The sequence below is a fragment of the Penicillium argentinense genome, assembly GCF_028826775.1.
Source record: "Penicillium argentinense strain IBT 30761 chromosome Unknown utg000006l_segment0_segment0, whole genome shotgun sequence".
NCBI lineage: Eukaryota > Fungi > Ascomycota > Eurotiomycetes > Eurotiales > Aspergillaceae > Penicillium > Penicillium argentinense.
This window is the reverse complement of record NW_026622665.1, coordinates 667,638-693,158: the sequence shown is the minus strand read 5'-3', so window position 1 is coordinate 693,158 and position 25,521 is coordinate 667,638. Positions and strand designations below refer to the sequence as shown.

Sequence of the window (25,521 nt, the reverse complement as noted above, 5' to 3'; positions counted from 1 at the left end):
TTTTGTCTTTTATTGGGTGCATGGGGTTGGGAGTATAAAAGCAGTCATCATGTATTAATTTTTACCACTTTACATATGGTCATGAATATAGTTTCATAAAAGTGTCATCATTCTAAACCCTGCAAAAACAAAACTGAAATAAAACTGCAAGATGGGATATAAGATAAAAACACGCTCGACAACCGGAAACCAGCTGCATGCATATGATACAAAAACAAAGCCAAACTCCAACCAACCTAAGAATCCTCATCAACACCCTTACCCTTCCCTTCCTCTTTTTCTCCAGGAAAATCCCAATCCTCTTTCCCCCTCCCGCCCCAGGAAATCCATCCTTCTCCTTAATAACCTTCGCCTTCGCCATAGCCCTCGCCAGCACATCCTGCCTCTTCTGCGCATAAGAAGCAGGTCTCCGGCCAGTAACAATCTTAACCGTAATCCTCAACCCCGAACTGCCCAGCACTTCCTCCTGCACCCTCTCACAAAGCTGTCTCGCTTCATCAGACGTATACCTTCCGGACGCGGTTAAGGGTCGCAATGCATACGCCTCCAACCCCTCCAGCAGCGCAATCAGCGCCATCTTTCCCAGTGTCTTTTCTTGGTCATCTTCCGGCCAGAGACCGATCGGAATCGTGCGCTCGAGCACGCGCACATCGACGAAGCCGGCCGCTGACAATGCGGATGTTTGCAGGTGCTCCAGGTCTCGCGGGTACCCTGCTTCTTTTGCAATTTCGCGGAGGGTGGACGTATACTCCTTTAAACAAGAATTTTCAGAATGGGTGTTCTCGCCAAACGAAATAGTCTCCCCCGCCGGATCCGAATCCGCAACCTCAATATAACCCCCCGGCTTCAAATGAGCAAACGCCTGTCGATAGATACGTCCCCAATCCAAAAACGCACCCGATAAACCCCGTATATGAACAAGATCAAAAGGACTATGGTACGTCCACTCAGACTGTGCATCCGCAAGTTGAAAATCAACATTCGGCAGCGAGAGATGGCCCAGACCAGAGTCGAAGACCCCAATATCCGACGCGATGATCTCGGCGTTCGGAAACTCGGCGCTCATCTCGATGGCCCAGTCGCCTGGTCCCGTGCCGACATCTAAAATCCGCGGTGTCGATTTCGGGTTGAAGGGTACTGTTGTTAGGCACCCGTCTAGCAGGATTAGGTAGATTTGGTGTGTTATGTTTAGGCGGGTTAGTTCGGTTTCGTCGTTTGGCATGAAGTAGACAGTTGAGCAGTAGCGGCGGCCGTTTTCGTGGATTTGCGGGAGGGTGGTGGAGGCGCAGGAGCGGGTTGATTTTCTATTTCATACATCAGTATAGGTTGTGTCTTGTTTGCTTTTGTGCTACTCACATTGATGCGCCATCTGAATCCTCGTCAGAGTCGCGGGCGCCGGGGACCTCCGGTTGTAGGTATTTGTCTTCCATGACATGACGATTGTATGAAAGCAAACGCGGAAAGTGACGAACTGTATTTCCTACAGCGAGATGCGTCGACGCCCAGGAGGAGGTGGGCGGGGATATTCTCCAGATGGTACAGTTTCTATGGGCGTGGGTTCACTGGTCTGTATGTGATGTAGATACCGGTAGATGGATGCGATGCGATACGATGCGATGCAATGAGATGGGCGATGGGAAGGAAAAGAATTTTGATAAGGAGAGGACAATTTCGGAGGAAAAGGAGTTCAGTTCAGCTCGGAGCCACGATGAAGCAACCGAGCGCTGGCGAAAGTTTCTTAACGGGATACTAGTGGGACCAGACAGCTCGGACGATACGTCACGTCGATGCAGGAAAAGAAATGCAGAACGGTCGAGTAGAGTAAAGCCAGCGCGGCCCGGGGAACTGGAATCGCAAAAGCAAATATTCCCAGGAGAGCAGGATTTGAGCTCCAGTTGATATATTAATCCTGTAGAGTATGTACTGAGTAGAACCCGGCTGGATGGGAGGGTGGAGCCGGGGACAGGGGTTCGACAGTGAACACTTTGCGCGGCGGGGAAGAGTGGAGCGCGGTCTGTGTTTAATTTGATTATTTCTTGCTTAGCCTAGGTAGATACTGTTGCCTGTTTGGGAGGGCCCGTGTAGATCGCTTGTTCAAATTACGGGTTTCCCGCTGTCATCCGGCCATACCCTGCCTGTATGCAAAGGAGATAATAGTTGTGTATACCAAGGTATCCTAGGGTAGTCGTGTATTTTAATATGGAGATATGGGATGATGATCCTACCTTACTGAAGTATAGGACTAGCCAGGAGACTACGCTTGGACACCGAAGAGTCATATGATAACATACCATCGGCTGTTTTACATGATTCAAGAGACTCTCCACGTTTAGTACTTTTGCTGTTGCCTTCTCCATTCCTTCCTAAGTAGAGTACCGACCCTACTTTTAAGCATGGGAGATACGGGGCGTTCGATCCAGACACTCGGGAACGCCGTAAACACCAACCAACCATCCTTCCCTTGGTAATTAACACTGTCTACTACTGTACAACTAATAGCAAAATAGACTAATATTACTAAATATTCGACCCATTTCCATGCAAACCTTGACAAATACTAGTAAATACTAATAAAACCTGAAACAGACCCGGCACAGCGGTAGTCCAAGACCCGTCGTCACGAGGCGATCTCCCGTTCCTGAGCCGCCCGCCTGGAGATTCTGTCATCCAGCCCGACGGTCGTGTCCCGACAACCTGGTTCTTACCAGAAGGACAGAAATTTCTTTCGGGATACCTTCCACTACCTCAGCACTCTCTGTGCCCGTGTACACATTCCCTTTACTAGGGTGGACGGCTACCCTCGCACCCAACCTCCGAAGACACGAAAGAAAAAAAAAATGTGCCTCCAAACCACCGCGGGAGTCGCAACAACTGTCGCAACAACACCCCGCCGCCTCCTCTTCATCGCCTCAATAGGCAACCAAAAACCCTACCGAAACACCCGGCACAGCGCAGGCCACCTCCTCCTCGACAATCTCACGCCCCTCCTCCGCACCCTGCCCACGCCCGCGCCCTTCTACACAACATGGTACAGCCCGAGTTACATGAACGAGAGCGGACCGAAGCTCGTCCGGCAGTTGCAGAGGTGGTTTGAGAAGGTTGATCATGCAGGCAGTGTCGGGGGGTGGATTTCGACTTCTGGTGTTGCGGTGCCCATATCGACACCCTCAGCTGGCGCTGGCGCTGGCGCAGCTGTGCCTCCCGATATGCCAGCAACACTGGTCATCCTCCACGACGAGCTGGAGTCGCCACTAGGCAAGATCCGTGTGAGGCGGGGCGGGCCGGAGGCGTTTAGTTTGCGCGGGCATCGGGGGTTGATTAGTGTTTGTGAGAGTTTGAGGGGGAAGGGGATGTATCCGTCCAGTCCCCGGCAGGAGAAGGGCACCCCGAAGGGGCAGGGGAAGAAGCAGGCTGCGGTGCGAGAATTGTCAATTCTGCGCGTCGGCGTGGGCATTGGGAGGCCTGAGAGTCGGGGGAAGAATGCGGTGGCGGATTATGTTCTTACGGAGATGGATGAGAGGGAGTTAGAGGCGGTGCGTAGGGCGGCGGCGCCCGTGGCGGATGTTATTGGGGAGGAGTTTTTCTTTGAGGGGAAGGGGGATGAGTGATATACCTCCTACATATATTGCTGGTGTGTTTCTAGGGTTGGGGACGGACTGTTTATAGAGATAGATAATGTACGATAGCGCTATATTGATACCCATGAATTGAACTCCCGCAGAGGTCCCCATGTACAAGAAATAAAAAAACGTAGTCTTCATGAAGTGAGCGGCGGCCAACCTTTCTTTTGCTGAGGTTACCTTGCCCAATTATGCATCACCAAATGAAAAAAAGCCAAACCCTTAAGGGCAGGAAAATCAGACTGTCCCCGCAATACTCAAATCCCGAATCTCTTGCAAAACCTCCTCAACCCGATTATCCAAATCACCGCGCGCATACTGATCCCTCGTCTCCGCATCAAGATACTGCTGCACCTGCGCCATACGCGAGTAGGCCTCGGCGCAGAACCGCAGCTGGATTTTGACGAGGGCTTCAAAGCTAGGATCGAGGTAGGGGACACGCAGGTCGATGAGTTGCGGCAGTTCGTTGAATAGTTGTTCGTTGAGTTGTTCGTAGGCTTGCTTGGAGATTTCGCACTCGCGTTCGGTGCGCGGAAGTTTTGTGGCGTCTTTGTCGGGCTTTTCGACAAGTCGCTTTACCTTGGCTCGCATGGCGTCGTAGTCGAGGAGTTTGTGGTTGCGCTTTTTGATGCATTCATTTACGTCCGGAAAGTAGGCGCAGAAGCGGGAGATTGGGTCTAGGACTGTTGCTCTTTTGTTCTGTGTTAGTTTTTGGTTTAGTGGACGGTGGAGGGAGAAGTACCGGTATGGCCCGTCCAATGCCTTGATTGTTTCCGCGTCCAGGTCCTCGACGGCTTGTTTGTAGCTTCTGCTCACACCGTCTTTTGTGCCTGCGTCGCCGTAGAAGGCGTCGATGGTCTCGGCGATGCGCATCTGCGAGGCCGTCATGGCTGTAAAGAAGTCAGCATTGCTCAGCACTTCACGTCAGACACTCCACTTCCACAAACCACCCACCTCGCAACGAATCCAGGTATCCCTTCGCCTCCTTCTGCAGCCGATTGGCAGCCGCTTCCATAGTCCGGTATCGTCTGCAACGCAATTAGCACTGTCCAGCACCGTCCACCCGCCGGCGAGAAATCACCAGAAAGATAACCTACCGCTCTTCAATCTCATAATCCCGATCATTCGTCCGTTCAACATGACCTGCACCACATTAGCACAATTCCCACCCCCACAGCCCGCCAGAGTTGTTGGTTGTTGCGGGGTACCCGGAACGCACCGGTCTTCATCATAACCTGCGTCGTCGCGCGGTTGACATTCTTCTTGAAGCCTGCAGCCACATCCGTTAGCAAGAATTCCTATGAGAACCAGTGGCTCCGCCAGTTCAGGTCCGCCCTGCGTGCCTGACGGTCGGCTGCAAGGCGGTTCCATTCCACTCGCTCTGGCTGGATGAACGTACCGGCCCACGACATGATGGCGACTGTGGTGGAGTGAGTTGAAACTACTCGCAGTGACTCGCAGTGAGAGTCTTTTGGAGGTTCGTTGATGGTGAGGACACTGGCAGACTGGGCAGGCAGGTCCCAACCTTGGAAGTTGCAGTCCAATCATGGTAGTTTGCACCGCCACGGCCACTGCCACGAGTCAGCCTTGTGTGATGACTAATTTCCGGATGCGGCTACGTCAGGACACTGGCACTGTTGCATTTTCATCAGTACTGAAGTTTTCTTCACTCTACTGAAGAAATTTAAGTCGTTTTGTTATTACGCTGTGAGTATTATCTGCTGTCTGGAGTAATACGGTCACAACTTGACCGTGGTAATACCGAGGGTGGAATGTCGAGTGGCTGCAGTCCCAGCATCCCAAGTGTAGGTATGTTTGTAGACCGACGAAACTTCTCACATGAATATCGGGGTTCCGTGTACTGTACATTACCGCTGCTAATTAGTGTAAAGGCCACCCTCAGATATTTGTCCTAGTGTGTCTAGGCAGAGGTCGGTATGAGATACCCACCGACGAAGCAGAATGCAGGTGCCTAGCTGCAGTTTGATGCCAAGACCAGCGCGGTGGGATTGGGATTCCGGTGATTGTTGCCTTGGATTTGAATCTGTGTTTTGCTGTTGAGTAACCATTCAGGATAAGTGGGACTTTACCTAAGGTGTACTAGAGTAGTACATGCCTAGCATCGGAGGTGCGCTGTTTGTTGCAGTGGGACATTGCGGGTGGCTAGTTGTGGCTGGTTATGTACTACGCTACTGTATTCCCAGGTATGGATGGGCTGGGATTAATACCCAACTACTACTGTAAGAAGTCCTCGTGCCTAGTAGTGGTTGCACCGGGTTTACTTGGGTAAGTATGTATTTATGGGGAAATGCTGTTGAATACACCGAGTGTCTAATCTCAAATCATATTGTCTGACCTCGGTCTGCTTAGTCGATAACTACAATAAAAACACAGCATTATATCCGTATTTTCCTAAAAAATAGGTGTTCCGCCGAACCTCCTGCCACGCACTATCTGTAGTAGCCTTGGTATTACAAATCAAACTCCAACTCCGACCACTTCTACGCACAAAGCTACAACCTCTACACCAGTTCCCTAGTAGATCGTGTGACAACCACTCATCCACATGGATAACGGTACACCCGAGCCGGTGGACCATCGGGAGCATTCGGCATGGATCCTGCACCAGCTGCAAAAATGATCTGCCTCGTGCAGGAGGTTGATGTCATGGGCTTGAGCGGGCGGGGTATCTACTATCTCCAAATGTGATGCAATATCAATGTGAAGAGATACTATAGTTACTACCTAGTGGAGATAGGTGGTTGAAGGGTTAAGTGAAGACATTTGAAGTGTTGAAGCTATGTACAGCTAACGTGCAATATATACGGAACCGAGAAACTGCTAAAAAAATAAAGGGAACTACTCATAAGTCGTGATGTACAAGCGCCGTCATCGTTTCAATCCGTGGATGTCAGTCAAAGCAGATTGTGAGGTGATTCGAAATCAGCATAGAAAACCCTGCTAGTAAACCTGGAATGCGAAAGGAACGAAAGGGCAAAGCTTTGCCATGGTGATGGCAGACAAGCGCGGCGCGCCCAAAAAAAAAAAAAAAAAAAAAAGGCATGATTCGTTGCATTGACGTGAAATCCACAAGCTAGGGCTGGAAAGGATAATAATGCGCCGGGAAAAAAATTTTCAACAAAAAGGGACCTCCAGACTGATGGGAAGCGGATTTGGAAATATCAGATAGACCTCCTGTTCTAAAACACCATGAGGCAAACCGCCGAGTCTGTACAGGAAAGATCCACCAGACTACCTAGGGAGCCAGATACACTCTGAGAGAGTCCTGGCTTTTGCGAGAGATTAAAAACCCTCCTCGCCAGCCTTGCAAGTCTTGATCTGTCGGACCCATTCAGACTTCAAGACCTGGGAGGCGTTGATACGGCGGGAGGGATTCGGGTCCAGGATGGAGTAAATCACGTTGCGGCAGCGTGCCTGAGGCTCGGAGTATTAGTTTCTGCTTGACCAAAATGCAGTAGCTGGCATGCTTACCCGATGCAGCGTCTCGATCGGCGCATATCCATCCTCATGCTTGCGGCCCTGGAGATACCGCTGATAAAACTCGTCTTCGTCCTTGCGCGCGACGCGCCAGAGGTGGCGGCCTGTACGCATGGCCATGTAGATCACGCCGGTAGCCCACAGATCTACCGCGCGAGGGTCGAATTCTTTTTCCGTGTACTCTTCTGGCGCGATGTATGGCGCTGAGCCGCACAATCCTGCTGTCATATGCGCTTCCTTTTCCCAAGCCATGCGGAAACACTCGCCATTGCCAAAATCCGTAATTTTCAAGGCACCGTGCGTAGTGAGGAGCAAGTTCTCGGGCTTCAGGTCGCGGTGGGCTACGCCCATTTCGTGCATGTATTCCACGCCCCGCATCAACTGCTTGAAGAAGCAGTCGGCTTCGGCGACTTCGAGTTTACCGGCTGCCAAGACCAGAGTGTAGAGATCACCTCCGGCACAGTACTCCATTACTTCGCAATAATCGCCCTTGGCATCTTGGAGGAGGTCGAGGGTGTGGATGACGTTCGGGTGGCGGAGGGATGAAGAAATGCAAAACTCCGAGGTCAACCGCTTCTGGTACTTTTTGGCAGTCTCGGAGGGTCGGCGGCGGAATTCCTTGACGGCATAGAGCTGCTCGCTTCTGGAATCTTGGGGGTCGACTTTGTGAGAGATGCGGACAATGCCAAACGCACCGCGGCCGACGATCTCCTGGCATTTGCCATATTTATCGACCAGTGATGCGGTGGCGTTGGGACCACCCTTCTTATCGGCGGCCAGCTTATCGCGCTCGTTCTTGAACTGGTCGATCCAGGTGGACATGAGCGAGAGTTGAGTCTCGTCGACCTGGTCGTCGCCCTTTTCCTGCCGGCGCCCAGCATATCACGAAGTAAATCGGTGAGTTTCTCCTGTCGGCGGGCGCTGCGGAGGTGGTGCGAATGGGAGGCAGAGTGAACACCCTCGGCGGGGATCACTTCGAAGCGCTTGTGAGGCGGGATGCCATCTCTCTGTTCTTTGTTGCCGGACTTCTTCTTGTTCTCTTTTTCGATGGGCTCGCCCTTCAAGGATGGCTGGCGGGAGGGAGTGCGGGAGGGGGGTCGGGAGTTGGCTCGAGATGAGGGTTTGGACGACGGCTTGTCTTTGCCGTTCACTCCAGTGTTAGGAGCGTGGGCATGAGAAGTAGTGGAGTTGGCCTGGACACTATCCAGGCTGCTATCCGACAGATCGCGGTGCATCTCATGTTCTTTTGTGGGGGTCTGTTTCCCATTGCCGATGAACATGCGGGTCAAACGGGAGGTGATGTTGGGGCGCTGCTTCGGGGCCGGGGAGGCCGGGGGAGGGAGGACATCCCCGTTGGGAGCATGGGCGGACAGATTCATGCCCGCGAGGGCGCGTGTTACCGAAGGGTCTCCATCCCGAGGGTCATGCGAATGTTGAGAGTTGGCGGCGGAGGAGAGTGCGGACGGGGCAGGTGAGGGAGAAAGCGGAGTCATGTGCGATAGATTGGGGAAGAAGACAAAAAATATGCAGGATCACACGTCGTCCCCGGGGGTGGATGGGAGACGAGCGAAGCTCGCGAGAAGCTCAGAGCTGCGGAACTGCAACCGGGGCGATCACGGTGCGAGGATGATTTGAGGCAGAGAGGAGCGTCGGCGGCGAAAAAAAAGTGGTGTGCTGCCTGGTTGTGTGCCTGAGGCAGAGACCTAGGATGTGTGACGCGGTCGATTCGGGGTGCTCGTAGAGACGCAGGGAAACAAACGAAGTGCGACAGGAGCCGAACGCACAGAGCAAAGAGCGCTCACAGCCCGGGGTATGGCACGAAACTAAAGACGGGAGGAAAAGAGAAAAGAAACGGACAAAATTGGCGATGTCGAGGGGGCACAGGGGATGGCTGAAATACCACGGGGGGCTTACGCTACACTGACAGAGCAAACTTACGGTAATACCAGGCGAGGCATGCACTTACTACGGCGAGGGTGGCAGTGGCCGCCTAGAACCGGGTCGGTACCAGAATGCGGTATTCCTGCTGACTGAGCATTGTAGGAAATTCTGCATTCATCTAAGCAGTGTACCCTAAGGTAGTGTACTTAGCTAGAAGTAGGCACGAGTTTAAAGGTGCTGGCTAAATTTTCACTTTTACTTTTATTCTTTTGATTCAATTTCTTGATTGTATTCTGCTGCTGTATTTTGGCACGACGGTGGGGTGAGAGATTTAATCGGAAGATCCCTGGAACCGGCGCTGGATCTTCCCTCTTCCGTGTTCGCAGCTAAGAAACATTAAGCAATTCCAGTCCACCCGCGAAATTACAGGACACCGATGACGTTCCTTTGTGCTTTCCGTACCCTCGAGTCTGACGTCGTCCTTCCACCTTGGTCCATGACTGCAGCTCTCCAAGTAATGACAAATGCACTGGACCCTAGTATATCCTTAGCTGTCGTGCATAGTTCCGCCACGGACGAGGCTGTGCTGGAGCACCCGCTGATTCGTGTGGCGTGGACAGCCGACGTCGAGTCCCCGTGGGACAAAGCGGTCGTCCGCGGGCCCGCTCGACCGTGCTTCGTTACTCTTTACAGTAAGGAGGGGAGGGGCAGCCCACTTGCCCGTCCAGTGTACTGATGACTGTGAGTGATGGTACGTGAGATAGCCGGTATCTTACCTTCCTACAGATAGACGCGGGATGGTATACCAGCCGTTGGTACCGTGACCATCTCGGAATTCCCCCTTCAACTTGCTTCATATATTCACACGACCTGACCTCTCCTCCACAGACACACCAGATACTGACAACTAATATTTCCTCTACACTCTGATCCCTGCCTCGGCTGTTCGTATCTCGATCGGATCCCCGTCCCTCCGCGATCGCCGCGAAACACTCCCTGCACACCACCCCATTAGGACCGTGGAGCCCGGCGTGGGGTCATCCGCGAGCTCTAGCTTCGGATGACGTCCATCTCCTTCGCGGGTCACAAGAGTCCAAAGCAGTGCTACCAGTGCTACCAGTGAGGTCGTGGAGGATGGTGGTCGACGAGTCTTGGTATTGAGTGATTAACTATGGCCTATCATTTGTACACGATGCGATCACGGCGAAGCGGTGATTCGATGGAGCTCACCGTCTTTCACGCACGCATGGCGTAGGCGAAGGCGTGTCTTCGGGTGAGGACGCAATGCTAGTGGCTGGTGCCGTAACCTAGTGTGGTGTACCTAAGGTAGGTAGGTACTCATGGTACTCTACCACTAGTACATATCATTTAGTGTATACTAGTAGTAGTAGTGAGTGGTGAGTACGAAACAGGCAAGAGAGACAACGACTGAAAGTACACCGGGTTGAGGGTCGGCAAGCAGCCTACTCCAGTGTTATATAGTAGGCTAGTACGAGGCGGGAGTAGTTCAAATACACTGTGTACGCTGTAGGCTGCGCTCGCCGAGTTACCCCGGATTGCGCAGAGTTCATCTCTGAACGTGATTTTACTCTTACGCTCTGACGAATACGCAATGGCGGGGTGGCTTCTGTAAGATGTATGGCGTAAAGTAAAGGTAAACTGGCTCGACCTCGGCTGGCCACATGCGGCCCGAAAGGGTTAACCAGGGGAGATGGAGATGGAGAGCCCACAGAAGATAGGTACCACGTATGTAGAGGGCTGAAGTCAGTGGATACGAATTGAACAATACTCGAGAAATACTTATTTATTGTGTGCTAGTGAAGTGGTGCAGTGTGAGGGAGGAATTTCTTAGCAATCGAAATGCTGCCCATAACTGCGAAGTTCACTACGAGGCATTTTCCACTCGCCAATCATAGCCGCGCAATCGTGATGGGGGGCTATGCGATATTTCTGCACCACGTTTGTGCGGACAAGGGATTATCCCGTTCAGCAAAAGCAAATATTTGTCGAAACGATTCGCTTGAATTACTGTTTCATGTCGGAATCATCTCATCTATATCTATACTACGAGGTGGCATATCACCTACCTAGTATCTACCTACTTTAGGTAACTACTATATGGCGTATGGTATGTATGAGTATGGTAGTACATCACCCCACAAGTGCGGGTGACACGCGCCGAAGATCAAATAAAGCTTCGACCGACTGTGTCCATCATTCAGTATTATTGGCGTTTGACCATGCGACCGAGCTCTGATTCGAGCCGTGCTGACCGCCGTTTTGCGTGCATGGCTTGGTGGAGACGGCCAATCGTGCCCCCCATAACCAGCGCAGGACCGTAGAGCAGGAGCTCGTTGCTAAAGGATGGCGTTGATATGGGTAGGGGATGTAAAGCGATGATTCGGCGCTGCCCCGTGCAGTCCTGCACCTGCACTTCAGGTGGAGCTCGAGCTCTCGCATGCATACGGGCTCGGGCGGAAATTAGGTTCCTGATGCCCAAGATCGACTTGTACATCACTGCAATGTTAGGGTTGGAGAGGGGAGGGGGTGCGAGGTTGATCCGTCGGGCGGAGGAGTGTGGGGGATTGCATCGTGTGTAGGGCCGAGGTTTACTGCCGGTGGTAAGTATGTACTGTGCTTGGCTACTTCCACGCGCGAGATAAGCGTGGCACCGCCAAGACTCAGCCCGACGTGCAGAAGAAGCTCGGACTGTGGTCTTGGCTACATCCCCGTGGCTATACTGCAGGAAGGTAGGGTCTCGCTGTGACTCATTCCTCGGTGTATGCTTGATCTTTACCCTAATGTAATGATTGAAGGATGAGCCAGGTCGGGTGAGGTGCGGCTAGATCTAGCTTCACGCGTCTTGCTTCTTTAGGTCTCCGACCACTTAGTACAATTTCCTAGTAGGAGTGAGGATAATCCTTAGTAGACTGGGTTTCATGGATCTCGGACACGTCAGATGTGCAGGGTAGGACTTTTGCGTTTGTCTCACTGATTCCGCCTCTTACAGTACTTACTGCGTGGAAATGATTTCCTTACCCTCTGGACTGTTTTGATTTTTCTGGCTTATAGTAACTCGAGGCTGCGAGGCTGAGATGGGGTTTGTCTTATTTTCCTTTTGCTGAGACAATCAGTGTAATTGAGACAGCATCAGCCTCAGACTTGAGAGATTGTATTTGCATTCTGCTGATTTTTTAATCAGGTCATACTCATCGTATGAAAATATCCTGCCGATTCTCAGCTAGGCAACTAGATCCCAGTATATTCACTTGAATATACCGACCTACCTAAAACAACAAGTACCGCTTCCGGTAGGTGGATTGCCCTATCTGACAGCCAAAATAGACTTCGACCACCGAATCCATGCACCTAGTCCCATTAAGCAGTGCAATAGAATCGAAATTCACCCGACCTAGGTATTGTAGTAGAGTACCCGACTTCGCATGGAGAAGTGCAAAAACTTGATGTAGATGTATTCCTATAGGGTCTACGCGTCGAGACTGAGTGGAGATTTGATTTCAATCGAGACTATCGTACATGAATGTGCAGCCGAAAAAGCAAATATCTCAGCCCTGCTGCACGATCCCGTTGATGAGGTGCTGATGTGATTGGTTGTTTATTGTTGGTTCAGAATGGGTTGATGCTTACCGCTGGAGCGATACTTGGGCTCGGGTTAGTCATAGTATGTACTGTGTTACTGTCGATGGAAGGGACGATTCTAAATAGAAATAAAATGGATAGGTACTAGTGATTGACGCAAAGCAATAACTTTTCCATTTACTCTACCCAGGGAAACTAAAGTAGCTGGCTAGGGTAAGGGTAGAGCAGATAAGCCATGATGCAATACTGCAGCTATACACCCGGCAAAGGCCCGACCCGTTCGCGGAGGATTCAACCAAGATAACAAGGAAGCTAATGTCATGGATCAGGTCGATTTCGCCATTCTCTCCCGATTTTTCCCGTGCATTTATTCGGTAGGAAGCACTGACAATCTGGTCCTGGTCGGTTGACATCATCTCAGTCTTAGCTTAGAGCATTCCAGTTCTTCTCTATTGTAGGGCCGGTCCTTATCGAGCGCCTGCACCACGTGGGAAGTCGGCCCCGTTGAGTGGCAGCCGCAGAAAAGGCGGCATAAGAACCCCCGGGGCCGGTGTGCCGCCCGTGCAGCTACCCTGGCGCCACAAGTCGGGTGTTTTGCGGTGTGATGGCTTTTTAATTTCCTCTTGCTCTCGACCGTGGGTGCCGTCGGGGTATCGTATCTCTGTATCGGATGTGAGGTCAAGTACGTTCTTGTCTTAGTATTACGTGACGGGCTGAGTTATTGAGGTATCATGCGAGAACTCGAGTCTGCTATCGGATCAGATACGGTCAACAAAGAGAGGGCGAGTCTATCCTTGAAAGAGACATACCACGAACTGTTCCAGCGACTCTTCGAAGAGCTCGTTGTTTACGCCCACGCCGCCTGGATGCTCGACTGGGGAGAGGGGGTTCTTGACAACTAGAATATAATTAGAGATGGATATGCGACCGTGGGAAGGATACCGACCGTATTCGACGAAGAGGTTGATATAGATCTGTTGCAGGGCGATCCGCATACTGGGACTCTTCAGGTCGGTCAACATGACGAATTTGATGTTTGTCGGCGTCTCGTAATAGTGAAGCTTGTACTGGCTGGTGGTGAAGGACACGAAGCTGGGATTGCCAGTGCTGTTAGATGCTGATGCTGATGCTGATGCTGCTGCTACTGCTGCTGCTGCTGACGCGGAGCGGCTCACTTGTCCTCTTCACCCCCCAACTTGCGCACCATGTTCCGCAGCGAAAAGACTGTCCCAAAAACCAGCTTCGCGTCATCATCGCCCGCTTTGACAGTCTGTCCCAATCCTGTTGAACCCGCTTGGGCGTCCGTGGCGCGCGACGGTTTCCCGGCGATGGAGGTCGGGCGTGGGAGCCAGCGACGTTTGTAGATGCATTCCGCTGAATTGGGTCAGTTGAGTGGGTCTGACTGTTGTAGAGGGATGCTTACCGTGGCGGTCAAAAATGTAGAAGGAGTAGACGGGCATGGCGAGACGACAGCGTGAGGGCGTAACAGTATGAGGTGTTGATGTTCCCCGGCTTCCTCAGGAGGTGCGACGGGCGGTGAAAGACAATCGATAAGGACGAAGAATAGATCTGCCTAAGAGCAGTCCGAAAAGGGTACCTGAGAGACAACGCTTGTCCCAGTTGGATCTCCCTTGCAGGGAGAAGCTTCCTCGTAAGGCTGACAGCTTGCATTCTGATCGTTTTCCCCCCGCTCCTCCGTCCTCTCGCAACCCCTCTACCCCACACACGCCCACCACCAGCACTCAAACCGCGGAGACTCGACACTCGACACTCGACTCTTTGTGCGACCCAATGGACGACAGAGTCGAGACTCCTCTCTCAGAGGCATCGGTCGACTCGCTGCTCGAAAGCGCGGGTTTGCCGAGACCGCAGGTCGCGTAAGACTTTCTGTCGTATTAGGCCATTGCAGATAGCTGACACATGCTCTGCCCTCTCAGTTCGTCTGGGTCTTTTGATAATCCGCAGCGACACCGAAGACGGAATCCCCGATCACGGCGTCCGGTGAAGGTAGCATTCCTCCGCCATCGTCATGGAATTCGGACTGATCATCTTTCATGCTGCGGTAGGAAACGCTGGACGCCCGCTCCGAATACACCACCAGTCAAGACGATGGCACCGCCGAACACCGTATCAACCAGTATATTATTCGACAGGAGATTGGGCGGGGGTCTTTTGGCGCCGTTCATCTTGCCGCGGACCAATTTGGGAATGAATACGTATGTCTGTCGGTCCGAATGACAGATGTGAGGCTGACACGAGAACAGGCAGTGAAAGAGTTTTCCAAGTCGCGATTGAGAAAACGCGCCCAATCGCATCTTTTGCGCCGACCTCGTGGACCGCGTCGACCCGGTACGGAATTCAACTCGCCGCTTCATCGCCATCCGTCGCAGGACGACAGTGAGAATGCAAAGAATCCGCTCTACCTGATCAAGGAGGAAATTGCGATTATGAAGAAACTCAATCACAATAACCTGGTTTCACTGGTCGAGGTATTGGATGACCCGACAGAGGATTCGCTGTATATGGTCATGGAGATGTGTAAAAAAGGCGTGGTCATGAAGGTGGGCCTGGAAGAGCGAGCCGATCCATACGATGATGAGCACTGTCGCTGCTGGTTCCGTGATTTGATGCTCGGTATTGAATATCTGCATGCGCAGGGCATCGTTCATCGCGATATCAAGCCGGATAACTGCTTGGTGACTAGCGATGATATTCTGAAAGTTGTTGACTTTGGTGTGTCGGAAATGTTCGCGAAGGACTCGGATATGTTCACGGCTAAATCGGCCGGGTCGCCTGCTTTTCTTCCCCGGAGCTTTGCGTCGTGAAACATGGCGATGTCTCGGGTAAGGCGGCGGATATTTGGTCTATGGGAGTTACTCTGTATTGTCTTCGGTATGGAAAATTGCCATTCGAGAAGCAGAGTATCTTTGAGCTTTACGAGAGTATTCGGAGTGATTCAGTGGTGTATGAGGACGAGCAGGATGAACAGTTCAAGGACCTCATGTCCCGAATTTTGGAGAAAGATCCTGCGAAACGGATCAAGATGCGAGAGCTACGGGTGAGTTATTAGCTTTGATTTATTTGCAGTCAGTGCTAATCAATGTAGGATCATCCCTGGGTGACTATGAACGGGACCAACCCTCTGCTCTCAAAGGAAGAGAACACGGCACAGATGATCGAGCCTCCGACAGAAGAGGAGATGAACCAGGCTATTACGGGGAACTTTGGTCGGCTCATGACAGTGGTAAGTCGAGCAAGATTTGATACAGAGCAGCAACTAACTAATGCCGCTTAGATGAAAGCCGTCAAGAACTTCAAACGGCTTGTCGATCCAACCAAGACAGCTCCAGCCATGCAGAGTATTTTAGGCGGAGATGCACAGTTCGTTGCGCCGCCGATGGAAATGGACGAGAGCGAAGACTTTCCCTCTGTCGGACTCGACCCCAATGCACACAGCCATAGCAGCCACGGCCTAAATGCAGGCGTTCGGAAGTTTTGGGGGAGACACCGAGAAGACTCTGGAGCAACGGGGACCAGCGATTCAGCAAGCTTCTCCTTTCGGCCAGAGCACAGCCCAGCAAGCAGCCGTCTACCCAGCGGTGTCTTCGAACCAGAGCGAAAAGACTCCGGCTCCGTGCGAAGCGGGCGATCCCCCGGAAAAGTAGACGAAAGACCACACTCTCAATCCGGATCAATCCCCCTCTCACGCGCCAGCTCCGCAACCACCAAGCGCAGTATAGAAGGGACAAGAGGACACGCCCGGGATCCCCTGGAAGAAGACTGGCCATACCTCTTCATTGGACCCTCAACGTACACAGGGACGTCGCCACAGACAGAAACCAACACCAAGGAGAGCTTACTCATCTTCGCCGAACCAGAAACCACAGAAGACGACCCTACGCAAGTCTCGGAGCCAATGCCCATTGTCAGCGAATCCCCCGGCGCAGCAGACTTCGACATCTACGAAACAGCCTACAGCCAGGAACTCGAGCGCATCAAATCCAATCTCTTGACGCAAACGGCCCCCGGCGCCGGTCCAAAGGTCTACCTTACCCGTCGCGTGGAGGGTAAAGACGAAGTGATGAAATTCGTCAAAGACAAGACACTCAATCTGCAGGTGGGACAGAAGAAGGTCTCTAGTCCATCGCCTGTGCGCGGGCCTTCGACGGCGTTCGGGGCGGCGGTTAGTATGTTGCGAAATCAGATTCAACAGCAGAAGGAGCAGGCTGAACGGGAGGAGTTGTCTGAGGCTGAGGTGGAACAACCCCAGCAAAGGTCCGAGGATTGTGGTGAGAGACGTCCTGCGCAGCCGCTCTCGTCGCAGCCTATTACCGCAGAACCGTCTTCGCTTGAGGCTACGGGGGTTCCTGCTTCGGAAGGGGCGGGAAATTCGACGGCGCAGCTTAGGAGGTTGCTTGGGATGGTGAAGGAGAAGGGGGGATGAGCACGTCACCACCGTATGTATACTGGGTGACTCGGTTGTTAAGTTGAAGATTTTTGAATACCCGATTGCATTGGGCGTGCGTCGCATGGTTGGCTGCAGGAGGTTTTGCGTCTCTCCTCCAGGGCCAGCGTGGATATCGCCCACTTCGCTTCCTTTATATATTCCTTCCAGACTGTTATTTAGTTAGTTTCTTCTCTGTCTATATGGGATTATTATTTTCTTATGAATGCATTTCTTAATTAGTTTTTGATTAGGGTACTGAGGCTGTATATTCTGGTGATGGTAGGATAATAACCACCTGGCAATGGAAACAAACACTGGACTATTTTGGAACATAACCCTAAATTGGGGTCAGAATAAGACCATGATTATAAAAGTCGCTTTCAACGTACTATGCAGCCCGCACTTTGCTTGACGCCCATCCACTCATCCAAAACAAAATCAAGGGGGCTCCAATAGAACATCAAGTTAAATCGATTTACTTTTTGGACTTTATTTGCTGCGATTCAATATCAATATACTACTAGCGACCTGATACTGTAGTAACCTTCAGTTTGATTTAAAATAGGGCAGCGTAGTGCCTTTTGTCCAGAGGAGACCCATTTTCAAACCCGGTCAATACCTTACATACCTTACATCTCCACTTCTCTTCTTAAACAACCCTAGCCCCAAAAATGGAGTGCGGAGTATCTCTATAATCAGGTGTGGTGCAGTGGTCCCATGGGTTGCCGGAAGCCGAACCGCGGTACACCACGCCAAGCTCTCTGTTCTAGGTTAAGCTTTACCATTATCTCGGGGGGCAGTCCCAGGTACTCGGGGTTTCATATAGATCGCACTAGGTGTGGACAAATACTCGCCGTACCTAGGGATGTATTGTAAGGGAGACCCCTTGGTCTTGTTTCCGGATCTACACTAACAAGGAGTGAAATGGCCGGGGTTTGGAGTTTATGGGTTTCAATCTGTATTTGGGGTTTACGAGACCGGACATCGTGGTAAGGATGCCCGTATGGGATACGAATCAGGGGAAGGAGTTGGTCTACCATACTTCATCCATGGATTAGTGTAGGTGCAGTCGGTGACCTTTTTGAAAGGTGAATCTCAAGGGCTGTACATTATATACCAATCCTAATCGTACATCATAGCAACGACGCAAGGAAGTGAAGAAGTAAAATCAGCATGATCTCGGTCATAATAGAGAAATTATCAGGGATAAACTGGGAATATCCCGAAGAAAACAAAGTGCCAATCAGAAATTGCGAACTTCGAACAAATCGTAAGGCGTTGATACCATTGCAGCACGGCTCCCGGAAGAAAGGGGCCTGGCTGGGGCGGTATTGATTGAATGAGAGATTAAATAGTACATGCGTGCCGATCAGTCGTGTACCGCGTTTGGTAGGAATTTAAGTTGGTATAGCAGAGAAGTGAATGAAAGTGAATCGCTGTCATGCATGTCATGATAACGGGTCGAATTATGCGCGTAAGGAGTGCGCAGGATTTGAGGTAGGTGGATTGAGATGCTGTGCATTAAATGGCCATCTTGGAATGATTGGGAGTTGTGGAGACTGTGGGGATTCGCAGTTCAAAGAAAGTGGTTCCGTCGAGGTCGCGTGCAAAGTAATGTCGGACGGATTCATTGACAAATGTGAAACGGTCGAGGTTGACCAAGAGACAATAAACTCAGAACGCTGTCTATTGTTCATCATAGAGTCATGTAGATCATCATCGAGGCTGAAAAGCTGCAAAGCACCAAAGAAAAAGCGGTGCAAATCATTTCAAAAAGCAGGTCGGATCATATGAGTTCTTTTTTTCGTGATGGTTTCTTGTTTCTGCATGTAACTGCCCGTAATGCCGGCAGGGCAGCACTGTACCACGGCTTACCGCGGCGGTTCACCAGGCGTCGAACTCGCCCTCGGGTCCGTAAATGGCCCATGTTCTCCTCGAGAAGCCACCGAGTCCCGTCGTCCACTATCTGGCGGCGAGAACCGGTCTAGCGGGATCGATCCATACGACATTCGATCACCGATACTGTTGAGTCGAGGCTGCAATATATCCGGAGGACCCAGACCAATCTGTAGCGCTCGCGGTGGCGGCAAAGGCTGCCCCATCTCTGCTGGATTCGGCAGTTCGCGCGGATTGGGGCCTGTTGAGCGCGTAGGGATCTCGCGCGGTTCTGGCGGAATGTTCGCCACGATGGCTTGGTGATATGGGTGATTGTATGGAACCGAGGCGGGCGCTAGACCGGGCGGTGGGGCGCTGGATGGTGTATAGGGTGTGTTGGACGTCATGGACATTGCTGATGGACTGGTTGGTGAGGGTGGGATACGCTGTCTGTTGGAGTTGGAGCGCCGGGGTGGTGGGTATGTTTCGCCTCGGGCTTGTGCGGCAGCTCGACGCCGTTCGGTCTCGGCTTTGCTTGGTCGGCCGCGTTTACGGGGCGGCTCGCCGCCTGGACCAATACTTGACCAACGCGGGGAGAGTGGCGCGGGGCTTTCGCTGCTATAAGAAGCGTTGCTGGCAGGTGGTTTGGGTTGGATTGCGCGCGGGACGGGTGGTTTTTCAGTTGGATGGTGGAGGGGTCGTTTGCGGAGATTGGGATCTATTGGCATGGCGCTTGGATTCATGGGCGGTTCGGGACGATGTACTGTTGATCCTGGTACTGAGGGGAGAATTGGTGCTGGTCCAGCCCCTGGACCTGGACCCGGACCCGGGCCTGCTACTGGACCTGCTACTGGACCTGCTACTGAACTTGGTCCCGGAGCTGCTGGAACAGTAGTGGCTGGATGTGCTGGCGGGTGCATCATGTTATAAAAAGCCATTCTGCAGGAACTGAGCGTGCGACCTGTAAACTTTCAGCCAGGATGCTCTCAACATATTCAAGTCTTGGTTGGAGATATACCGTGCGGTAGAGGAATATGCTCCCAATTGGGGTTGATACGAAAGTCATTGATGAGTCGAACGAGATAGGTGGACGAAATGCCAGCTTTTTTGAGGATTTCGGTGAGTAGGGCATACTACAGTGTGGTCAGTCAGTGTGGTCAGTATTTGTGGCAAAAGTGCAGCACTGGTGATCATACCTTCTCGTCCTCGGACCATGGCCTCTCGGATTGATTCGACATATCCACACCATGGAAACGATTCCGCCAAACACAGAAGCGAGAAACGAGAAAACCTCCCAAGCGTTAAGAGTCGGAAAGAATGGGACTCGGCGGAAAAATTATACAAAAACAAAAGAAAAAATCGAAAGAGAGGAGAGAAGAAAAAGAACACGCGCCTTTCGTGAAACTTATGTGGCCATCCTCCCACGCGGCCGAACCAACGAAACAACGAGATAGCAAAGAACAATGCACGTCAGAACCAGAGCCGAGCGACGGATGCAGACGCAAAAGCACGAGCGAAGAAAGTCTAAACGAGGGACTGGAGAATTGAAAGCCTTTCAGCCACCGGAAAGTCGACAACAGAAGTGCAGGACGCGGTCCATCAAGTCCCGGCTGGAAAAGATTGGCCAAACGGACTTGATCAGCCGGGATCGCGCAGGTGGGCGCGTTGGACAGGACAGCTGCAGGCTCAGCAGAGGGAAAGGGGATGAAATAATACAATCATAACAATACAGCGAACGACGGGGGTGGAGGGGAATCGGAAGGAGGGAGGGGAAGGGAAAAGGGAAAGGAAAAGGGAAAGAGAACGGCTTCTGGAAGACGAAACCGACCTTCTTCTTTACCCCCCCAAAATCGCAAAAATACGGGAGGGGCAAACTGCAGCGCGGTACACGACCTGCAGGATATTTACCTGCAGGAGTTAGGCCAAGGCTAGGAGGATTTTCTTCCTGGAAGGCCGTGAGAGCAGCTAAAGCAGGCCGGGTGGGTCAGGGGCGTCAGAGAAGGTGTCGTCCAGTTCGGAAACGGTTGGCCCTGGCAGTTCCAGCGCCAGGGACGAGAGCGGGTAAAGACGATACAGAGCCAGGCCGTTGGGTCTGTTTGAAGCTAGATCCACTTGCATCAGGAGTGAGTTCATCGCCCCGCTGGGGTGAAGCACCGGTGGCTGGTTAGCCCGGGCTAATGCAGACTAAGTACGGTGTACTTTCGTTCGACCGGGAAGTAGTCTCGAGTACTTTGTAGGACAGTCCTACAATTTTGGCGGAGAAGAATACTGTAGAGTATTTGTATATAGTTTAAATAGGATAAGTCGATGGAGTGAACCCTAACCAAACCTTAGGGCAGTCTCATCGGTACGTACAAAGTAATCGTACCGGTACGATCTACATACGATGACCTGCTTACAAGGTACATCATGTAACTATGTACTTGCACAAATCAGTCATCGAAGAAAAGAACTTTCTCTCCCCGCCAATCGATCCACCCCGATTCCCGCCCAAATCGCAACGCAGTCATAACATCATCCCCTTTGGACGTGGCCCTGCATGGCATCTTGCGATTCGACCTGCAGGTGATTTCGGGCTGGAGTGGCCGAATATTCTCGACCTATGGTTTATTCCGAATTCATGGACAGAAAGGGTCCAAGTCGACGTGGGAGTCCTCATACGGTGCTGCACTGCTGTTTCTGCCTGAGGCCGTAACTCTTGAACCTCTCTGCCTGAGGCAGAATATGAGGTTCGAGGCTGAACTTTACCGGTGCTTTGGGATATCTCCGAATGACTCTTGAAACAAAGACTTTGCTGCCGTCGCAGGCAGTCATTGAGAAAACTGCACGTGCCGGTCGCTCTTTGGCCTTTCTTCTCCATTCTCGAATCGCTGATCCAAGACACGATGAAGAGATTCCAGCCAGTGAAAATGTCAAGAACACGCCACTCAAGGACTCGAAGACTGATTAAAATTTTCCTCTCCCCCATCGTATTGTGCGATGCTGTGTAGGGTGAAATGGCCTCCGAGTAAACATGCAGCCACCAATCGGGTAAGTAATAGAGAAGGACTCGAAGAGGAACAGGAAGTTCGATTGTCTTTGTTCGGGCTTGGTCACATGATCCTATCTCTACGATAGCAGCCTCCGCCCTAAGGCAGACATTTTGATCGAACATTACTCCTACCATTTGTATACCCGTCCCATTGCAGCCTCGAACGGGGCAATCAATGTCAAAAGCGAAACCAGAACAATACTTTCGAGCCTAATACAAACCATCTTTGTTTTCGAGTCTCTATTTGATTGTCTCAGTATAGATCGCGCCAGTCAGTGCGGGCGGTGAGCGCGCGCCGGTCTCCGTTCGGCCTCGCCTTCTCCGCGAGATTCATTCACTCCTCCACGTCTCGTCCGTGTCGTCATGTCTGCCCATGGCAACGCGGACTCACATTCACTCGATGCCGCAGACATGGCTGCGCCCAATGGCGATCTCGGGAACGGTACGCCGTCACCCAAAGAGGAAAGTGCGCAAGGGCAAGTGAATGAGGCCGTGAGAGTGAATGAAGACGCGCCGACGATGGGCGTAAATGGTGTCAAGCCCACGCCAAAATCCTCTACTTCTGCGACCCCCTTCAGTCCTCCCGACTTTCCCTCTCCCACCCTCCGCTCTCCCAACGACCCCATCACCACACCTCATTCGAAGGATCCCGAAAACATTCCCTCGTCACCGTCCAGCATGGCGCTCAGCCACCTTTCTGACCCCTCGGACGGAGACAAGTCGGACGGAGACAAGAAGTCGCCTCCGCAGGAACCAACTCCGACCAAACCCTCGCGCACCCCTTCGCAAAAGGACGTCCAGCGTCAAATCTTCGATCACCTCCCCGATAGCACTCAAGATGCTCTCGCTACGTTTGAACAAATCGACACCTCGTGGTACGCCAACAAGTACATGGGACAGACGGAGCATGCGATGGAGTGTGACTGCGCCGAGGAGTGGGGTAAGTTTGGCACCTTCCCCGTTTTCTATACTCAACTAACATCCACAGATCCTGAGTCCCAGAAGAACCTTGCCTGTGGTGAAGACTCCGATTGTATCAACCGAGCCACCAAGATCGAGTGCGTTGGCGACTGCGCCTGTGGCCCTGACTGCCAGAACCAGCGATTTCAAAAGAAACAGTACGCCAAGGTGTCCGTGATCAAAACCGAGAAGAAAGGCTTCGGCCTGCGCACTGAGACCGACCTCGATCCCCACCAACTCATTTACGAATATGTCGGCGAAGTGGTCGGCGAGGCCCAGTTCCGGCGTCGCATGGTCAAATATGACGAAGAAGGCATCAAGCACTTCTACTTCATGTCCCTGAACAAGGGTGAATTCGTCGACGCCACCAAGCGCGGCAATCTGGGCCGCTTCTGCAACCACTCGTGCAACCCCAACTGCTATGTGGACAAGTGGGTAGTTGGTGAGAAACTCCGCATGGGTATCTTCGCGGAGCGATCCATCCAAGCCGGCGAAGAGCTGGTATTCAACTACAACGTCGATCGGTACGGCGCCGACCCCCAGGTGTGCCACTGCGACGAACCAAACTGTGTTGGCTTCATCGGCGGACGAACTCAGACAGAGCGTGCCACCAAGCTGTCGCATGCCACGATCGAGGCCCTCGGTATCGACGATGACTTTGACAGCTGGGACACTGCCGTGGCTCGCCGTCCTAAGAAGAGAAAGACTGGAGAGAACGACGAAGAATACGTCGACAGTGTCGGGGCCAAGAATCTCGACGAGAATGGTGTCACCAAGGTCATGGCCGCCCTCATGCAGTGCCAGGAGAAGTGGATTGCCGTCAAGCTTCTCAGCCGTATCCAGCGCTGCGAAGACGAGCGGACCCGCAACCGAGTCGTCAAAATGCACGGCTACCAAATTCTGAACTCCCAGCTTTCCCACTGGAAGGATGACCACAATGTGGTACTTCAAATCCTGGACATTCTGGATCAATTCCCCCGTTTGACACGGAACAAGATCATCGATTCAAATATTGAGTCGAATGTCCAGCCTCTGACCACCTGTGGCGAGGAGCGCGTGGAGAAGAAAGCGGCAGATTTGCTTGCTACCTGGGCCACCCTAGAAGTGGCATACAGGATCCCACGCATGAAGAAGGGCGACCAAGCCAAACAGGCCGTTAGCCACTTCGAACGCCGCGAATCCGGTCGCGAACGTCCTCAGCGCTCTGTCACTCGCTCCCCCTCCCCCGTCGAACCTCAAGTCCCCAAGCCTCAAAAGCCCAAGGGCCGCTTCCAGGGCCGGTGGGGTCCATACAAGACCGCTTCACCTCATGAGCCTCAAAAGGCCGACGAGAAGAACAAGAAGAAGTCCAAGTACCTCGTTGGGGCCCGGCGCGAACCTGGAACCAACCTGCCTCGTGGATTCTGGGAAGATGACCCAACGTACCAAGCCCCCAAGGGCTGGTATACCTCATTCCACCCTGATGGACGGGTGGAGTGGTTCACCCAATCGGGCCTCTTCACCTTTGAACGCCCGACCGAGCCGCCGCCTTCCCATGCGGAGCGGGATGCCATCGTCGCCGAGGCCATTCAAGAGGCCATTGATAAGGAAGAGAAGCGACTTGCGGAGAAGCGAAAGACGACTTCTCCTGCGACCCCTCAGGTCACAGAGGGGAAGCCCAAGAAGACGGAGCCGTGGGAGAAACTGCCTCTGGAGAAGCAGAAGAAGGTGTATCAAAACACCGTAGGCTCCCCTTTCCTTCACGTCAATTGATCATGGCTAACGATTATCATTAGATCCACCCCATCATCAAGCCGATCGTAGATCGGTTCCATCACCGGATCCCAAAGGATCACTTGAAGCGCTTCGCCAAGGAGGTATGTTGTTCCAGTTCAATGTCTATTTCAACACAAGCTAATAATCTGCAGATCTCCTTGAAGGTAGTCGACAGCGACTACAAGAACGATCGGGTCACTGACCCGACCAAGGTCTCGGCCAAGCAGCAGGCCAAGATCAAGTCCTACTGCGAGGCCTACTTTGCCAAAGCTGCGGCAAAGTTCAAGGAGAAGGAGGAAGGTGATGGCACGCTTAAGCGGAAGCGTGAGGGGGAGGTTTGATCTTGTCGGTGGTTTTGATTTTTTATTTTTTATTTTTTTTTTATTATTATTATTTCATTTTTTATTCACATTCAACAGATCATAAGACGGCGTACGGGAAGAATTTGTTTTTGTTTTCTTTTTTACTTTTTCTTCACTTTTTTTTGTTTCTTTTATTTTATTCTTGTTTTATTTTTACCTTTTTTTACTTTGGCGTTTTTTTTCTTGTGGGGGTTCAAAATGGGTAGGAAGGAATCCGATTTTTTTTTTCAGTCTTTCCAAATGTAAATGATAATAGCATTATTAAGATAAACTTTCCCTGCGGCTAGTTCTTTTCTGCAAGAGCTCCATACTTCCCTATAAATAACAGTTTTCGCCATTCCCACTTAGTATTTAGATCTCATCTCAGCGATTCGTCAGATTTATTTCCCTCATGCTACTGTCTCTCGCCAGGGAATATAAACGGATAATCTACAAATTGCTTTGAAAGTAGTTGACAATGACTACTAAATGATCAGAACAGCGGCAAAGCAG

The 25,521-nt window shown here is 51.9% G+C and overlaps 10 protein-coding genes across 10 annotated transcripts; 4 read left to right on the top strand and 6 right to left on the bottom strand.

Moving 5' to 3' along the window:
- Positions 1 to 61: 61 nt before the first annotated feature.
- N7532_007395 (class I SAM-dependent methyltransferase) lies at positions 62 to 1,430 on the bottom strand (the record flags this gene model as incomplete). The annotated part of the gene is made up of 3 exons (XM_056619888.1): positions 62 to 67; positions 263 to 1,304; positions 1,357 to 1,430. The coding sequence occupies 3 exons, from the start codon at positions 1,428 to 1,430 to the stop codon at positions 62 to 64; spliced, it is 1,122 nt and encodes a 373-aa protein (XP_056473254.1).
- Positions 1,431 to 2,837: 1,407 nt separating this feature from the next.
- Positions 2,838 to 3,608, top strand: N7532_007394 (uncharacterized protein; the record flags this gene model as incomplete). The annotated part of the gene is made up of 1 exon (XM_056619887.1): positions 2,838 to 3,608. One exon carries the CDS (start codon positions 2,838 to 2,840, stop codon positions 3,606 to 3,608), a length of 771 nt encoding a protein of 256 aa, XP_056473253.1.
- A 249-nt stretch (positions 3,609 to 3,857) lies between these two features.
- N7532_007393 (amphiphysin-like protein RVS161) lies at positions 3,858 to 5,032 on the bottom strand (the record flags this gene model as incomplete). Its single annotated transcript, XM_056619886.1, has 5 exons — positions 3,858 to 4,510; positions 4,575 to 4,648; positions 4,718 to 4,763; positions 4,840 to 4,890; positions 5,020 to 5,032. The coding sequence occupies 5 exons, from the start codon at positions 5,030 to 5,032 to the stop codon at positions 3,858 to 3,860; spliced, it is 837 nt and encodes a 278-aa protein (XP_056473252.1).
- Positions 5,033 to 6,923: 1,891 nt separating this feature from the next.
- On the bottom strand, positions 6,924 to 8,611 carry N7532_007392 (serine/threonine protein kinase SAT4; the record flags this gene model as incomplete). The annotated part of the gene is made up of 3 exons (XM_056619885.1): positions 6,924 to 7,055; positions 7,113 to 7,982; positions 8,075 to 8,611. The coding sequence occupies 3 exons, from the start codon at positions 8,609 to 8,611 to the stop codon at positions 6,924 to 6,926; spliced, it is 1,539 nt and encodes a 512-aa protein (XP_056473251.1).
- Positions 8,612 to 13,328: 4,717 nt separating this feature from the next.
- Positions 13,329 to 14,059, bottom strand: N7532_007391 (TRAPP subunit BET5; the record flags this gene model as incomplete). Its single annotated transcript, XM_056619884.1, has 5 exons — positions 13,329 to 13,346; positions 13,409 to 13,497; positions 13,546 to 13,691; positions 13,775 to 13,973; positions 14,023 to 14,059. 5 exons carry the CDS (start codon positions 14,057 to 14,059, stop codon positions 13,329 to 13,331), a joined length of 489 nt encoding a protein of 162 aa, XP_056473250.1.
- A 774-nt stretch (positions 14,060 to 14,833) lies between these two features.
- N7532_007390 (uncharacterized protein) lies at positions 14,834 to 15,424 on the top strand (the record flags this gene model as incomplete). Its single annotated transcript, XM_056619883.1, has 1 exon — positions 14,834 to 15,424. One exon carries the CDS (start codon positions 14,834 to 14,836, stop codon positions 15,422 to 15,424), a length of 591 nt encoding a protein of 196 aa, XP_056473249.1.
- Positions 15,425 to 15,723: 299 nt separating this feature from the next.
- On the top strand, positions 15,724 to 17,043 carry N7532_007389 (uncharacterized protein; the record flags this gene model as incomplete). The annotated part of the gene is made up of 2 exons (XM_056619882.1): positions 15,724 to 15,843; positions 15,895 to 17,043. The coding sequence occupies 2 exons, from the start codon at positions 15,724 to 15,726 to the stop codon at positions 17,041 to 17,043; spliced, it is 1,269 nt and encodes a 422-aa protein (XP_056473248.1).
- Positions 17,044 to 18,917: 1,874 nt separating this feature from the next.
- N7532_007388 (uncharacterized protein) lies at positions 18,918 to 19,664 on the bottom strand (the record flags this gene model as incomplete). The annotated part of the gene is made up of 1 exon (XM_056619881.1): positions 18,918 to 19,664. The coding sequence occupies one exon, from the start codon at positions 19,662 to 19,664 to the stop codon at positions 18,918 to 18,920; it is 747 nt and encodes a 248-aa protein (XP_056473247.1).
- A 252-nt stretch (positions 19,665 to 19,916) lies between these two features.
- N7532_007387 (uncharacterized protein) lies at positions 19,917 to 20,159 on the bottom strand (the record flags this gene model as incomplete). The annotated part of the gene is made up of 2 exons (XM_056619880.1): positions 19,917 to 20,054; positions 20,118 to 20,159. 2 exons carry the CDS (start codon positions 20,157 to 20,159, stop codon positions 19,917 to 19,919), a joined length of 180 nt encoding a protein of 59 aa, XP_056473246.1.
- Positions 20,160 to 22,315: 2,156 nt separating this feature from the next.
- On the top strand, positions 22,316 to 25,008 carry set2 (SET and WW domain protein; the record flags this gene model as incomplete). Its single annotated transcript, XM_056619879.1, has 4 exons — positions 22,316 to 22,892; positions 22,941 to 24,634; positions 24,688 to 24,768; positions 24,820 to 25,008. The coding sequence occupies 4 exons, from the start codon at positions 22,316 to 22,318 to the stop codon at positions 25,006 to 25,008; spliced, it is 2,541 nt and encodes an 846-aa protein (XP_056473245.1).
- Positions 25,009 to 25,521: the final 513 nt, after the last annotated feature.